General features: G+C 33.6%; 1 protein-coding gene across 3 annotated transcripts; it reads left to right on the top strand.

Annotated features, from left to right (window-relative positions):
• The first annotated feature begins 3,153 nt into the window (after positions 1–3,153).
• On the top strand, positions 3,154–9,877 carry LOC107782935 (uncharacterized). 3 transcript variants are annotated; one of them, XM_016603896.2, is made up of 14 exons: positions 3,154–3,529; positions 4,565–4,692; positions 4,997–5,173; positions 5,275–5,343; positions 5,439–5,495; positions 6,611–6,664; positions 6,769–6,831; positions 7,142–7,204; positions 7,674–7,838; positions 7,956–8,111; positions 8,829–8,909; positions 8,999–9,081; positions 9,199–9,334; positions 9,533–9,877. In XM_016603896.2, the coding sequence occupies exons 1-13, from the start codon at positions 3,352–3,354 to the stop codon at positions 9,311–9,313; spliced, it is 1,389 nt and encodes a 462-aa protein (XP_016459382.1). In that variant the 5' UTR covers positions 3,154–3,351; the 3' UTR covers positions 9,314–9,334; positions 9,533–9,877. The 3 variants fall into 3 exon arrangements, with proteins under 3 accessions (XP_016459382.1, XP_016459373.1, XP_075109459.1); XM_016603887.2 differs by having other exon boundaries at positions 3,155–3,529; positions 9,051–9,081; XM_075253358.1 differs by having other exon boundaries at positions 3,155–3,529; positions 8,829–8,910; positions 9,021–9,081.
• The last annotated feature ends 6,692 nt before the right edge of the window (positions 9,878–16,569 follow it).

The raw sequence follows: 16,569 nt of genomic DNA, 5'->3' as shown, positions 1-16,569 counted from the left end.
TTGGGTGAAGTTTAGTTTAAAAATGAAAATGTGTTTGGACATCAGATTTCAAAATATATTTTCCAAAATATTTTTTGGAAAACATGAAACATGACTTATATCCAATAGTACCACTATCAATAACATTCATTATATTATCGAACCATAATCCTGGACATAAATAAATTTGGTACAAAATTATCATTTTTATAATGAACTACATGATACACTATAAGATGACCGAGAAGACGAAACAACATTATTACAAAATAATAAATGGAGGGCTCTTTTATAAAATATAAAAAGTTTGGGGCAATTTTAAAAAAAATAATAGTGATATTTAGGCCCAAAACCAGCTATTTGTAAACAAAATCTATGGCCAAACGGGTCTATTGAGCTGGTTTTGAGATTTGAGATTTTGCCAAAATGTAAACAAAATCTATGACCAAACATGTGTTTGCCAAATAAAACCTAAATTTATTTTGACAAAATCTATGATTGGCCAAGCGGGTCCTTAGTATTTCACATTTAGTTGTTGGTGCTAAGGACAGTTTTAGCACTTCTCTACTTCACATATGTTAATTACCTTATCATTAAAAAAAATTCTTTTATTTGTTAAACTCCGCATCAAATTAAATATTTTCACATAAAAGTGACGGAAAAAGTAATATTTAAATTTGGTGTCAAATCAAATACAATCATAATACTGAGACACTAGTATAGAAGAATTAAGTAAAACAAAAGTTAGGTAGAAAATGTAAGCATCTTCTTAAGTAGCCGTTTGGACAAAAGAATTATAGTTTTTGAAAAATAAAGTAGTATTTTGAGTTAAGTAGAAAAATAGTATTGAAAATTTGAAATTATTTTTGGACATGCATTTTACCTGAAAAAATATTGCAGTCTTTTTTATGTGTTGGTTGGGGGGGGGGGGTTCCAAAAAATTTACAATTTTTGAAAATTCTTCAAAAACTTACAAAAATTCATGAACAAACATGTTTATGAAAAAAAATCCGAATAAGGAATTTTTACATTGTAGGGCTCTTATAAAATACTCCCTCCGGTCCAAAATAGTAATTTTTTGGTTTTTTTTCTTGTGGTCCAAAATAAGTGAATTTTTCATATTTCAAGAATGAATTAATTATTTTTTTCCTACATTGCCCTTTGAGTAATTAATATTGGAGTATATGTAAGGAGTGTTTATATGAAGAGATAGTAAAGGTTAATATGGTCAATTTCATTGCTAATTAATGTTAAAAAGTGAGTTTCTTAATATGTGTGAATATAACCAAAAATCACTTATTTTGGACCGAAGGGAGTAGTAATTATATTAATGTTATCATAGTTGGATTATTCCAATAATAGCACATTTTATTACAAATGCAGCATATATAAATAAAATACTAGTATTTAACAACATATTTATTTTCTAACTCTTCCTAAAAACAAGAGATTATGTTTAACTTCTTGATATATTATTTCTCTTTCTCTCTCATAATAAATAATAGATTTTTCTTACCTCCTAAGGAGAAGTTTCATGTCTTTTCTTATTTTAGTAGAAGTTCTTCCCATCACTCATCAATTTAACTTTACTTTTTCGAAAATGATGCTCAAATACTATTGTTGCTTTCTCACAATCTTCGGCAAATTTCACTCTTCTAAGAGATTACCAATGCAAGAGTTAAACCAAATATTTCTTTCTCCTCATACTTTTTATTCTTCAATGATATATAATTTGGTGTATTATACGGAGTATCATCACTTGTTACACGACCAAGTGTTCAAGTATGAAATTTCTTTTTCATATATTATCATTGTTCATCGGTATGGCAGATTTTTCTAAATATTAACAACATGTCCGTTTTAAAATATGAGATGTTAAATATAAACATTTATATATACTTCATACCTATAATATACCAAAAATATTACATAACAACATTTCAATTAAAAACATACCTTATTTATACGATGTTAAATACACACAATTGAGTATGTTTTATGATGAAATTATACCTTAAAAGTATATTTATACAAAGGGGATTTCTGGTACTTTTTTTACAATATTTTATTTTTACGTTGGACAGTTTCATTTTTTCAGCAAAATATACATTTAATATATCTATAATATGACAATTGCATCATTTGTAAGAAGAATATATAAGTTATACCGGTGTAAGTAGAATAAACTAAGGAAAATAAGAGAGTTTAAATAGAAGAAAGGAAAGATAAATGCTACGAATTAATAATAACTTAGTCCCTCCAAATAAGCAAAAACGGTTAGGTTTCTCTTAAGGAATGGCATTAATTAGGTGTCATTTTTGTTAATTACTTAGATGCCATTTTGTTAATTACTTACTACTGCCATGATTCTGTTAAATTTTCTTAAATACTGTCTACTTATGTTTTTCGCCGAGCTGACATGCTAAATTTGCTCAAATTGTACGTTACGCTTGGCTACTTGCACTGTAGTTCAATTTTGACGTTATCAACATTTCAAAGGGTCATCAAATTCCAGCATGACCAGACAGGCAAACACGTCGAGAGAACTAAACCCCAACTACCCAAACAACCCCATATTAATACTACGAAAAAATGACAAAAATAATTTGAAATAAGTTTAATATAGTCCCTTAATTATATATCTAAACTGTTTTGGTCCTCTAAGTATGCTAAAAGTGTGCACCTTCGGTCTCGGTCAAATAGTTAACAAACTTGGATTGTTATATTTAACGGGAACATTAAAGACCGAAATTCACATTTGTTCTTTTAGGTGCTTGTATAATGTAATTATTGGTTATTGTATTTGTAGTTAAATCTTTATATATTTTTATAATTCTCTTTAAATCTAACAATCAGAACTTGTTAAATTTAAATGATCAAAATTGCTGAACAACATATTCAAAGTACTACCGTTTGTCCCTATATAATTTTTTCAAAAATTTATTTCAAAACGTGTTTGTCCATGAAATTTTATAAGTTTTTGAAAATAAATTTTTTGAAAAAATAAAAAGTAGTTTTAACCACTTTTTCAATTTTTTGAATTTTTTTTTTCACTCATAAAATTGTAATATTTTTTTAAGTAAAATGCATGTCCAAATATAATTTTAATTTCTAAATAGTATTTCTCGACGTAACTGAGTCTATACAAGTGACATTTTCTATTTATTTTGTCACCAGAGCAGACCAAAATTGTTTCCTTATTTTAACCTTTGTAAGATTCCCTCTTGGAAGGTCCGAACAAGATTTGCTTTTAGCTACCCAAAAAAGTTTACTGTTTGTTTTTAAAATATATTGTCTTAAAACCCCATAAAAAAGCTCCTTTCTTGATCATAACCTGATCCTTAAGTTTTCTTATGTTGTGAGTTCCTCATCATGGCATTATCATTGCGAGTCATATTATTCACTCTCTTTGTTTTTATTACACTCATATTTACACAGATCAAAGCTGAAGCTGAATTATCTTTGAATAATGATGAAGTGGAAAATGTTCAATCCCATGATTCTACTTCTCAAGAATTGGACCATCTTAAGTCCAAGATCCAATCTTTGGGTTAGTTTTGAATAAAAATCCCTTTTTTTAATGTTTAGTTTAAGTTTTTTATTCCTTGTGGGTGTTTTGGAAATTGTGTTTCTTGAATTTATGTGTGGATTAGTTGATCAAAAGTCTAGCTTTTAAGGTGCATTGGAAAATATTGGAGGATCATTTTCTAAAACATTTTCCATTGTTTTCTTAGATAACTGTTTAATATGGAGGACATAATAGGATGATAAAGTTCTGGTTGTATTTTTTTACTACTAATAAAGATTGATGATGATATCCATGAGTTGGTAAAATAAGTGGTATATATTAAGAACTGTGGTAATTGTAAAAGAAAATGACCTGTGTTCATAAGTAGTGGAATTTGCCATAGTTCAAGGTAAACAAATAGTGAATATAGTTTCATGAAAGGAAATTCTTTTCCAGTCATAGGAAGTTAGCCTTAATTTTCATATCTGGTAATGCAAGGAACTCTTTGAAATGTTAATGTGATGATTTAATTTGGTTGACTGGTTAAAGTTCTTGTCTTTATGGAATTGAGTTAATGATGAGCTAGAATTGAAGAGAATAGATTTTGGGTTAGTTACGAAAGGAAAGAAAGAAAGGGCAGCCTGGTGCACAAGCCATCCCGCGTTCACGCAAGGCCCGGAGTGTAATATAGACAGCCTACCCAAATGCAAGCATTAGTGACTACTTCCACGACTCGAATCCGTGACCTATAGGTCATACAGAGATAACTTTACCGTTGCTCCAAGGCTCCCGTTCAGATTTTGGGTTAGTTTAGATGAGCTAAATTTGATAGTAGAGTAGATTTTCGGTATGCAAGATTACAGGACTAAGAAATGTAAGTAATTTTGTTAAATTATATATATTATTCTAAGTGGTTGAAATAATGGCTACTACGAAGTCAAAACTGAATGCGGTATGTTAGAGCTAATTAGTTTGGTACAAAGAAAGAGCTAACTAAAGAGATATCTTTACGTTCTTATAAGATAGCAGAGCTATATTGTCAATTGCGTGTCCTCTAAAATGTTTTTCCTTTTGAAGAATCAAACGTGGAGGAGACGGCCATGGAACTGAAGCAGAAGGATGAAGTCATTGCTGACAAGGAGAATATGATTAAAGAGAAATCAGAGAGTATTGCTTCATTGCTAGCCGAGATTGCTTCTCTCCAAGTGAGCCAACAAACTTCCTCATACTAGTATTGGCTTTTATCTGCAATTCTATGATTGCTAAAATGTCTGAATAATGCTTCTATAACACCTATACTCATAGTTTTTTTCTTGGGATAACTACACAGTATACCGCTCTAAAAAATAATAGCCAGTAAATTTATATTATTTTTGTATTTTAATGTATAATATACATATATTGTATATAATCAGTGCATATTTTTTGTGTATTTGACTAGCGGATGTAATTATATTTGGCCGACCGGCCAAATGTGTAACTTGCCCCTTTTATCTTTTGTTTTCTCAGCAAAAAGGTACATTAGATGCCGAGGAGCAAGTTAGAAAGGCTCATGCACGAGTTGATCAACTAGAAAATCAAGTCAATAAACTGAAAACAGAAGTTGATATGAAGAATAAGGAGTTGGGAGCCCAAATAAATGAAGCAGAGAAGAGAGTAACTGAATTGATTTCAAAAGTTGAGAAGGTAACCTCTTGTCTGAAACTGCATTTTAGGTTTTTGTCTTGGTACCTGCAGTATCTAGCCTAATCATATAATGTCATTCACATTCTTTTGAATTTATGCAGCTTCAAAAGACTGTTGATGAGCAGAAGGCAAAACTGAGAAAAACTGAACGGGCTCTTCAAATTGCTGAGGCATGGTCTTGATAAAAGCGCAACTCCAAACTTTTGAAATTTGTATCGTAGGATACAATTTCTAATGCATCTCCTGTTTTTTACTCTTCTTTCAGGAGGAAATGATTAGAGCCAGATCTGAAGCCACGTCAAAAACTCAGCAGCTTGGAGAGGTATAATTACTTGGTGTATGTTTGATTGCTTAAGCTGCATGCAGGAAATACATTCCTCTTCCCAAGAGGCCATAATTTCATGCCTATTTTGGGTTGGACTGCTTATATTTTGATAGATGCTTTATTCGATCTCCCAGTTGGACTAGAAATCTTGTGATCCATGTAAAAATTTCAAACTGGTACCGTTTGATTGCTACCTGTTATTTTCTGCTTCGACATGTTGATTTTATAGTTTAGCTAGTCTTTAAAAGTCCAATCACAGTAAAACTGGGGATATCTGTGTGCTGGTGGTATCACATATGTTTCGAAATAAATTATGGTGCTGTTGGTGGTGATATCAGCAGCATGGAAAAAACTGGATTGACTTTTCTAACTCTCTTTAAAAGAGACTGCTTTCAATTTCACTTGCCTTAGAACTTCTTTTTATTGATATTGATTTAAAAGAGACTGCTTCCAAGTATTGGACTGGCCAGGGATTTTTGTTGAACTTTTAACCACTTCATATAAATGTCTAAGTTGTCAAAGAGAGCACGCTTTCTAGTTACTTAATGATGTTCTCACCACGCCTCCTCATGTGCGAGCTTGATTCTTTTTCACGAGTGAATCATGTGGAAATATTTTGGCCGAACCGTGGTGATGAGACATTAACTCAGGACCTCTACCTGCTCTGATACTATATTGAAATGGGTGACCACCTCATTCAAAAATTTAATCTTGCAGAGAGAAACAGAGAGTACACTTAATTATGTCCAACAATTTTAAGGATCGTTAAAAAATTAAGTAGTGAGATTTTAAGAGAAGCAACGATGGTTCTTATAGTTGTTAATTTGGTGTTCCTTTTGGGTAGGTTTGTTCATGGAGCTTTTGTCAGCGGTAATTTTGTTTAGGTTGTATATTTGGGTGGTAATAATCCACAAGGATTTAGTTGATCCATTGCTGCTTCTAAGAATTTGACTATGTGAAGCCAGGTTATGCTTCCCCCCAAGCTATTTCTGTTGTAACCCAAATAAAAGAAACAAATGTTCCTTTGGGCAGATTATGCTCCTTGCCGTAGTTAGATTTTGGTGAATCATCCTACATGCCTGGTAATATGTTCTTTTCTTTTCTGAATTCAGGTGCATGGTGCATGGCTTCCACCTTGGCTTGCTGTTAGTTTGATCCATTTCCAGGTATTTGGATAAACAATTATCTTATTTTAGAACTTCCAAAGTTGGAGCAACAATCACAAGTAACATGATTCTATGCTGATTTTTGATTTTTTTGTCAACTGCAGTCTATTTTGGAGAAGCACTGGATAGAGCACGGAAAACCTGCTATGGACATAGTGATTCAGAAGGTACATTGTTTTTTGGCTGTTCAATATCCCAGTAGGCTACGCAATGGCGGAGTCAGGATTTCAATTTTATGGGTTATGGATTTTAGAACGATGATTCAAAGTGCTAATATCTGGCTTCTAAATTGAATACTTGTACATGTTTAATGAATTTCTTAGCATAAATATACTGTTTGAGCAAAAGCTACTGGGTTCGGCCGAACCTGTAGCCAGGCTTCTAGTTCCGCCCCTGAGGCTGCATTATACTGTTATTAATGGATGCGTGTCCACGTGACCGGTTTAACCTGCTTATCTCTGTTATGTGCTTTTTCAGGCTACTGAAAAGAAGGCCCAAGCTGAAACATGGGCTGCACCACATGTGGAAACAATCAAAACAGTAAGCCAAGCTTTGCATCATTAATGTTGAACATCTTTCTTTCCTATATATAAGGTTGTCTCATTCACTTGGTAGTTTCAATATTTCCATAGTCTTGCAAAGAAGTTGTGTATTCTTTATTTTACGTTGTCATCATAGTTCTAAGCTTTTATTTGTTATCATTATATAGAGAGCTTCTAGTACCTTTTTTTTTAATAATATTGGCCAATGATGAGCTTAATAGTGAGGATTCATATAGCCGACCTCTACTTGTTTGGGATTGAGGCATAGTTGTTATATTTATATCATTACATACAATATTATATAGTGAATTCAACTACAGTGAGTGAGGATGTGAGTATTTGCAGATATTGTTGCTTAACTTCTTATTCAAATTGAAGAAATTCTCTCGAAATTCAAACTAGATTGATTTGAGAAGCCTTGTGTGTACCGAACAAGTAATTATACAAATCTAATCTACTGTTTGAAGCAATGGATACCAGCTGCGAAGGAGAAGTGGGTGGTGATTTCCACTACCGCCGAGCCACATATAGAATTGCTAACTACAAGAGCTCTTGAAATTTACGAGACATCTAAAGGCGCCATAACTCCACATATCGTCAAGGTTCAAGAACTAGCAACTCCTCATGTTCAGGTAGCGTTTCCCAGTCTGCTTAAGAATATTTCTTTCCCGATCTTGTCATGCACTTATAGAGTCGTAGCCTTACCTTCTAAGTCTGCCATCCCTGAACAAAGAATGATTTTCTGACAGGAAATTAAGAAATTCAGCAAGCCGTACATTGATGACGTCGCCACTGCTGCAAAACCACATGTTGAAAAAGTTCGTGTTGCTGTCAAGCCGTACACAGAGGTGGCGGTTCATCATTATGGGAAGTTCCTTAAGTCTGCAACGACATACCATGATCAGGTATGAGAAAGTTAACGAGACATTAATCCCTGAAATATGATCTCATGCAGATGTATCTTCTCTTCTCCTCTTTAGATTCCACATTTCTACTACCACCTCGATAACTTATGCATGATGTTTGGATATTCCTGTAGTTTAAGAATGTCATCATTTTCTACCTTGAGAAATATTACCCGTATTTCTTTCTTTGGCTTTTTAACATCAACATTAACTCATTGGATTTGGCAACATTAAGTTCCTATTCTTGGCCGAGGTCATTACATGTTCAATGCTTCTGGACTTACTGTCAGAAGCAATAAGTAGGTTACATTTCTGGCTTCTGATTTTTACAATTCAAATACTCTGGTTGAAGTAGTAAATGCCCTTATTTTGATTCATGCACATATATATCCTATATTACTACTCCGTCCGTCCCAATTTATGCGGCAGGTGTACGCATTTTGAGAGTCAACTGAGTTTTTCTTTGATAGCAAATTTTTAATGTCTTTTAGATAATATATTTTGAATGGTTAATTACTATGGCTTATAGTACTTTTTATATAATTTTCAAATATATTAATTTTTTTTTTTTTAAAAACTTTAAAATTCTATAACCAAATTCACGGTCAAAATTAAGAAGTTCTCAAAATCTGCATGGTGACATAAATTGGGACCGAGGGAGTATTATATTAGGCTTTTGATCCACCAATTGTAAACTCTGTTTGATATCCTTTGAAGCTGCAAGGCACAGTCAAAGAAACACTGGAGAAGCATGACGTTACAAGATCTCTTGCGACAAAGGAGCTGGTTTGGTTTGCGGTATATATCTGTTTGCATACTTCTATTGCACATCCATTCATGTCTCCGCCTTTTCCTCCAATTTAATATCTGATAACTTGTAAAATTAGTTGATTTTTTATGTGCTGTCGGCGTCGGCATTGTTGGCTTTGCCCATTATAGTTCTGTTCAAACTTTTGTCTTCCATCTTCTGGTTAGTACATCTACTCTGTTCCTCATTTTCTTAAGTAGAGATTATATTAAAATTATTTCATGAACTTATTTCACTCCATGAGGCTCAAATTTCTCTTTCTTGAATTGTATGTTGCAGCACAAAGGCAAAGGAATCCGATCGCACTGGTAATTCACATCATTCACGTCGCAAGGCCAAGAGGGGGCATCCGGACAAGAGTGCAACAGAAGTTGACTTTGTTCATCAAAACTAAGGCACGCTATATAGTCCGCAGGTAGCACTCTCTGAGAAAAGCTTTGAAGATTCATAGTGATATACTGATGTACATTGTGCTTTCGCTCCATGAATTTCAGTTTCTAGATAAGAGAGCATAAAATGTGTTTCCCATCGCCAACGTGTGCTTCATTCTTGTTTATTTTTCTTGTCCTTTACCGCTTGGCGTCTGATCTCTGGATTGTTTTATCCTTGGCAGATTGGCTGTCCTTGTTCTCCCTGGGCATTTGGAGCTTTAAGTCTGTCTACAAATTCTTTTTGTTTGTTTCTAAAGCTCTTGCCTTAGGTTTTCTTGTGATGTGTATAAAGCCAAAATGTGATACAACAAAAACTTAGGTTTGAAAATTTTTGTGTTGGTGTATCACGCTTTGGCTTTGGAAAGTTTAATTTTTCCTGTAGAAAACTATGTTATTTATACTAAAGTGATACTAAGTATATCTTTTGATGTATTTTTAGGAGTATATGAAACTGTATCAGGTTTCAAGCAGGGTGCAAAACAAGCACTGGTTTGTACTCAAGTTTGTAATTGACTTTCTCATGGCCATGTCTTGAGTACATTAATTGTCCATGGAGTTTAATTTTTACACACTGACAGTATCTAACCATTTAAAATATAACTACAAGTAATTGCTTATAATAAGTGAAACTAGCTATATATCAAAAAAATATGCCGCCAACCCGCTAAAATAATTGAAGGGGAGCCTTGGAGCAACGGAAAAGTTGTCTCCGTATGGCCTATAGATCATGGGTTCGAGCCGTGGAATCAACCATTGATGCTTGCATTGGTGTAGGCTGCCAACATCACACGTCTTGGGGTGTGGCCAATGATCACGCCCAACTATGCCTTATAAAAAGGACATGCGGTTGTTGTAAATATAATCCGAGTATTTAGCCCAGAGTCGAATCCACTGGGAATTAACCTACCAATTACTTTTGTCGGACTCACTGAATTCTTCGTAATCAACTTCCCAGATATTTTGAATAACAATTGGTGATATTTTTACTAACTATAACTGAATAAATTTAAGTAACTAAAAGCTAACTATGACCGAGTTGTAAACAAATAAGAGAAGGATCTAAGGTTATGATTTCCCCTATTGATGGAATCCCATCCTGTTATGTTTCGCATAGACTTGCCTAATCGTCTGTATCAATCATGAGTACTCTTACTACCGTAAATCTCTCCCGAGTAATTACGACAATTTACTAGACGCACTCTCCCGAGTTACACTAGCTGACTTTTCTAACAGCTCACTTAGATCGCACCCAAGATTTCGTTATCCCTAATCCCACCTTTAAACCCTAGGTTATTGATTCCTCATATGCTTTGGGAGTGGTGTTGTTCAACAACTACCTAAATATGCACTCTTTCCCGAGCAATACATATTAAATAGGCACAGCTAATCGAGGATCCTGTCAATTAACTACAACAAGAAAGTAGTTGAACAAATAGAGATTAAACTGGGCAAACTATACTAACACAACAAAAAGTTCATCCCTCAACAGGTTCCATCAAAACCCTAAACTAAATAATTAGCTACTCATAACAAAGCAAGATAAAAACATAGAAGTATTCATAATTCGCAAGTAATGATAACAAGAAGAAGATTGCAACACTCTAATGGTGGCTTGACCTTCTCACACTTGTTCTTGCCTCCAATTCAGTCTAAATAACAAGCTTAACCCTGCTTGGGCAAGTTTGTTGAGTTTATAAAGGATTAGGATAAGTTTCCCCCGATTTACATTTAAGAACCAAATTTCTGGACGATTACACAGTCGACCGCGGTAGAACGCGGCGCGACCGCGATGAAATGCATCCATTCTGCCTCACTCGTTTGGCCTACCGCATTCCAGCCGCGGTCGACCACGGTCGCGGTGGCCTCAAGTCCAGTCATCCTTTGCCTCTTTCTTGCTTATTTTTATTTGGGTTCTTCTTGATTGGCCTTATATCCACATATTTATTCCAAAACACTCCACAATCTCTTCCTAACTTGGATTAGTTCTTGCAAATCAAAAGAACAATAATTAGAGTATTTTGTTATCATTTTGCATTTAAAACTAATAAAGTATGGTTCATTTAGAGTGTAAATAGTATCTATATAGCCTTGGTTCATTTAGAGTGTAAATAGTATCTATATAGCCTACTATCAACACCTCACACTTAAACCGTTGCTAGTCCTCTAGCAACAAACCACACTCTATAGGCCTAATCATCACAGGATACGTCTCCTACTCTTTATACCAAGAATACTTCACACGGGTAGACTACTTTAGCGCAACCTCCTCGCCTCAAGAGTGGACTCCTTTCTAGCCACGCAATACCCCTAAATAGCTCTCCTACTCTCAGTCATAGGTCCAGACTTACCTTCCCTTCATGAATCATGTGCCTACTCACTACAAAAGAGAGTTATATCATTTACAAATCACATACTGAGGAACTCGAATACAACATTTCACTCACCCTCAGAAACAACTTCTTATGCCACAAACAACGCACCATAGGCTTGACTGTAGTGTAATACTCGACTAATCGAGCTCATTCGGTCTAGAATCAAATAAGACTTTATTTGGTTGTAATGTTGGTTGCGGGACGGGTATGATACATATGGGTATAGTGATTACACCTCCCTAAGCACTCCACTACATTGTGTACTTTTAAGCTCTTAACTTTGTCATACCTTCATTCCACCATTACATTATTGGGTTAATCCCTTATCAAGCACACTTTTTCTTTTAATAGCTACCACCAATTTGAGACTTCTCTTTTTTTTTTTCTGGTGGCCTCTAATATTATTTATCAACCAGTGCACTTTTGTCTTTTCATGTCCCATTAATTCCACTTAACAGCCCAACCAACCACCCCACACTTGTATTTTTTCATATCCATTACACTTTGAGTGCTTTTAAGAAGTGATAGGGTTTAACAAGATAGGCTATTTAAACTCGGGTTAGGCTTGTAATGTGGTTGCCAAGGAAACAGGCTTACAGGATCAATGGGGTTGGTTAAGGTATATACAATTAGGTGGGAGCAAGCATACATAGAAAGGTTAAGCAAAGAAACGCCTATATCACTTTCTAGACGAAACGAGACTACCATTTCGCTTTGTACACACACAGGGCAAGTTCTAGGCATTGAATGTTAACACAGAATACAAAAAGCCTCACTCACACATGACACATGACTCAATTCTATTAGGATCATGAGACACTCTGTTCTAAGTACTCGATCTATTCAGGGACACACAATTTAAGGCCTTTTTTGAGTCAACTAAAGAGCCTAAGTGTCATACTAAAGCAGTCTTTATTCAAGGTACCATAGAGTTAAGGGTCCCTATTTACATTTTTGTTTCTCGCCTAAGACTTTCTAAACTAAAAAGAAAAAAACTAACTACACCCTGTTCAAATAGAAACACTTGCAAAAGAACCGTGGTTTAAAGAAAAACCAAGGGGGAGTTGATACACTACCTAACAAACGAAAATCTTTTGTTTTTTTGTTCAAATTAAATCCCTCAAGTGACCCGTCGAGAGGTGTCCGTCTTCGGGCTAAGTCGACGTTAACTAACATAAACCAACAATACCAAACAAAAACAACACCATACAAATTTATACAATTATACAACAACAGCCATCCCCCACCCTACACTTAAAGTTTTAGCATGTCCCCATGTCAAAGAATATAAAGCAGAACAAGGTAAAGGGACTTCCCTATGCTCAATCCTGATCAGAGACGTTGCCATGATCAAGGTGACACGCTCGTCCTAGTGCCCAGAGCCAGCCCATGATCTTTTTCTCCGACCTAGCATGTTGAGTAGTCAAATTGTCAACTTTAGTACCCAGGTCAGTGACCGAAGTGCGGAGGCTAACCATTTCTTGCTCCAGGGCTGTCATGCGGGTACTTCGGCAGGCTTGTGATGGGCCCGACTTATTAGCACTCGGCTGTGGTGGGTGTCACACCTCCTTTTTCCGACCCCGCGAAGGGCGTAGGAGTTTTTTCTAATTAAAGGACAATCGAAATGGGATTTATTTATTTATTTCAGAGTCGCCACTAGGGAGATTTAGGGTGTCCCAAGTCACCAATTTTAATCCCGAATCGAGGAAAAGAATGACTTCATATTACAGTCTGCATACCAGAAATTCGGATAAGGAATTCTGTTAACCCGGGAGAAGATGTTAGGCATTCCCGAGTTCCGTGGTTCTAGCACGGTCACTCAATTGTCATATTTGGCTTATTTATCTGATTTTAATACAATTATGAACCGATGTGCCAATTTTAACTTTTTACCACTTTATTATTATTATATTTTTAAAAAAAAAAATTGTGAACATCCTTTAAAACATGTCTTTGGATTACGTCACATGAAATGCACCCGCAATCCGGAACACATTTTTATTCAATGTTTTAGGGTTTAGATTTGGGTCGCATGAAATGCGCATCCGAGTTTAAGAAGGTAAAATTAATTAAATCGCGCCGAAAGAGTCTAGCGCGTCATTATCTTTGGGGAAGGAAGTGAAATTCACTAAACAATCCATCCCAAATTCTAAGTAATTTTTTTAAAATAATTAAATAAATAAATGAGATTGGAGAATCCTGTAAATTTTTGTATTATTTACATCTATTTATTTTTAGCGAAATCCTTCCTTATTTTAAGAATATCCTTTAATGACTACCTTTTTATTATTACTAAGTTTGTCTATAAATATAAAATCAATATCTACATTCTTGAAAATAACATATTAAATAGAAGAGAAAAACAAATATTAACAGAAAGTAATAAAAATTATAATCATAAATACAACATGGAATTGTGAAAAAATAAAATAAAAATAAAAAAAAACTAATTATCCCATAGTTGGATTAAAATTCAAATTGTTAGTAAGACTTAAGCTTATTGAAACTAATTATTTACAAATATTGAAAACTGAAAGAAAAAAAAAACTTGATTACTAAACCATATTTCTAAAAAATTAAACAATTTAACCTTAACTAACTTTGTTTTAATTCACATCATGTCCTAATACTTGATTCGCAAACTAATTCATGTTTTAACTGAAATTAACTACATGATTCCGATTAACTTATCGTTGACGAAAAACCTTATGAATAAGGAACTTAGTCAATTTTTGCCAAACTGATTCAATAACGCCATTTTTTACGTTATTTCTTCTATTTTTTATTATTAAACAGTTTTAATTAGTAATCAGGCTTAAATATATTTCCTAATAATCTGGTTAAGGCGTTATTTAATATGTCGCTATAATATGCCTAGTTATGCCAAATGACAGTGATTTACAGAATAATAATACATGAATAACCTAAATACAATACAAAAAAATTAAACTAAATTAAAAATTTAACACTCCATTCTTCATTTCAGCTTACAAAATGCCAAAATTACAGTTGTGTACCTGATATTGTCAATATAAGAAGAAGAAAGTCAGCAACGTAATACGTAACACAGCAACAACAACAATAACCAGCAATAACCAGTCAACGAAAATCCCAGTGACAGATTTGAAAAATTCAAAATAAAATCCAGGAATGCCGAAAATAACGGACAGAAACCAAGGGAAATTTTCAGATTTTTGAAAGGCTAGTTAATCTTCAACCCTTAATTTCTACACCTGTATACCAGAATATTTATCAGGTGTGTACTACTTTCTCTTCTAATTTTCAACTTTTTTTTATTTTCTTTGTAGGTTTTTTTTTTCTTTTCTTGAGAGTTTCAATGTTTTTTCGGAATAAATGTTCAGCTCCTTTTTTTTCTCTAATCTCTCTTTTTTTTCTGTCTGTCTATCTATATCTGATTTCAAGACTTCTACTTATATCCAATCCCATAAATCTTTTAATCAATTAAAATCAACCCATTTTCTCTACCAAACCCATTATCTTCCCACTCATCCCCATTACATTAAATAAACATATCACACCACCCCATTATATTTTGTTCCCCATGCCTAACATAAAATAATGCAAGATTCCCCCCACTAAATTTTGTTTTGTCCCCCCTTTATATTAAATAACCATATCACAACCCACCTCATTTCATTTTGTCCCCCATGCTTCAAATAAACAATTACAAGATGTACAATTCCTAAACTACCCCTCCGACCCTATTGCAAATTACTATTTTACCCCCGAAAGTACTATAAATTACCAAACTACCCATCAGCTATAACACATCAATTAATCAAACTTAACCAAAATATAGACAATATGATTAATTTCTAACAATGTTCAAACAACAAATTTCATGAACATGAATTCTTCAACATTTCAACAACAAATCACATGAACATGATTTTTTCAACATTTCAACAACAAATCACATGAACGCAAATTAAACAACAAAGAACAACTAAAATTTGATTGAACAATATTTTAGCAACAAACAATCCTATTTTCGGATTCAACAACAACAACAAACAAGTATATTTAGATTTCTAAATTCAATCATATTGAACTTAAAATCCACTCTAACAACATTACAACAAACAATTCTTATATTAAACTTTAAACAAGATTATGAGACCAATTCAAGAAATAATCACAAATGGTAAACAAGAAATCAAACTATACACATTTTGGATTCAAAATCAAACAAACATAATATGAACATGAATTAAATCTAAAAATAAAAACGACGGATTCAAATGACTAAAACCAACATACTTCCCTTATTACAACTAAATTCTTTTAGGCAAATGACAAAACAAAAACTAAGAAGAAACAATTATGAATTTAAACTTGAACTTAACAATATTAACAATTTCCGAAAAATACATCAAATACATGAAACAAATTGAAGAAACAATTAATTAAATTTCAATTTGAATCTAACAAATATTAAACTAACAAATATTCACTTAAACAATAATACAAACATGAAATAAACATGAAAACAACTAATTAAACTTCTATTTTGAAATCTGAAAATTAATTTTAACAAAGCACATGAACATGAACAAACTAGAAAAACGATTTCAACGATGAACAAACAAAACAAGAATCGAATCATTTAACGATTTTGGGTTCGACAAATATCAAACAAAAAATATGTACAAAATTTGAAACATAAACCAACTAACCGATTTGAAACGACGAACGACTAACCAACGACTAACTCGAACTTAAGGATTCGGCTGAAACAACGTCGAAGCAGTAGCAATGGAGGTTAAGGAGAAACAGCGGCGACATCCGTTCGGAGCAGCCATGGTTGCTCGTCGCAGCTGGACATG

Source organism: Nicotiana tabacum, chromosome 5 (assembly GCF_000715075.1).
Source record: "Nicotiana tabacum cultivar K326 chromosome 5, ASM71507v2, whole genome shotgun sequence".
NCBI lineage: Eukaryota > Viridiplantae > Streptophyta > Magnoliopsida > Solanales > Solanaceae > Nicotiana > Nicotiana tabacum.
Note: the sequence above shows the minus strand (reverse complement) of the source record. Positions and strands in the feature narration are given on the sequence as shown.

Coding starts and splice junctions, on each gene's coding strand:
- LOC107782935 (XM_016603887.2), top strand. CDS start 3,352: ATGGCATTATCATTGCGAGTCATATTATTCACTCTCTTTGTTTTTATT. Junction 5,344..5,438: donor GGGCTCTTCAAATTGCTGAG/GCATGGTCTTGA, acceptor CTCTTCTTTCAG/GAGGAAATGATTAGAGCCAG. Junction 5,496..6,610: donor AAACTCAGCAGCTTGGAGAG/GTATAATTACTT, acceptor TTCTGAATTCAG/GTGCATGGTGCATGGCTTCC.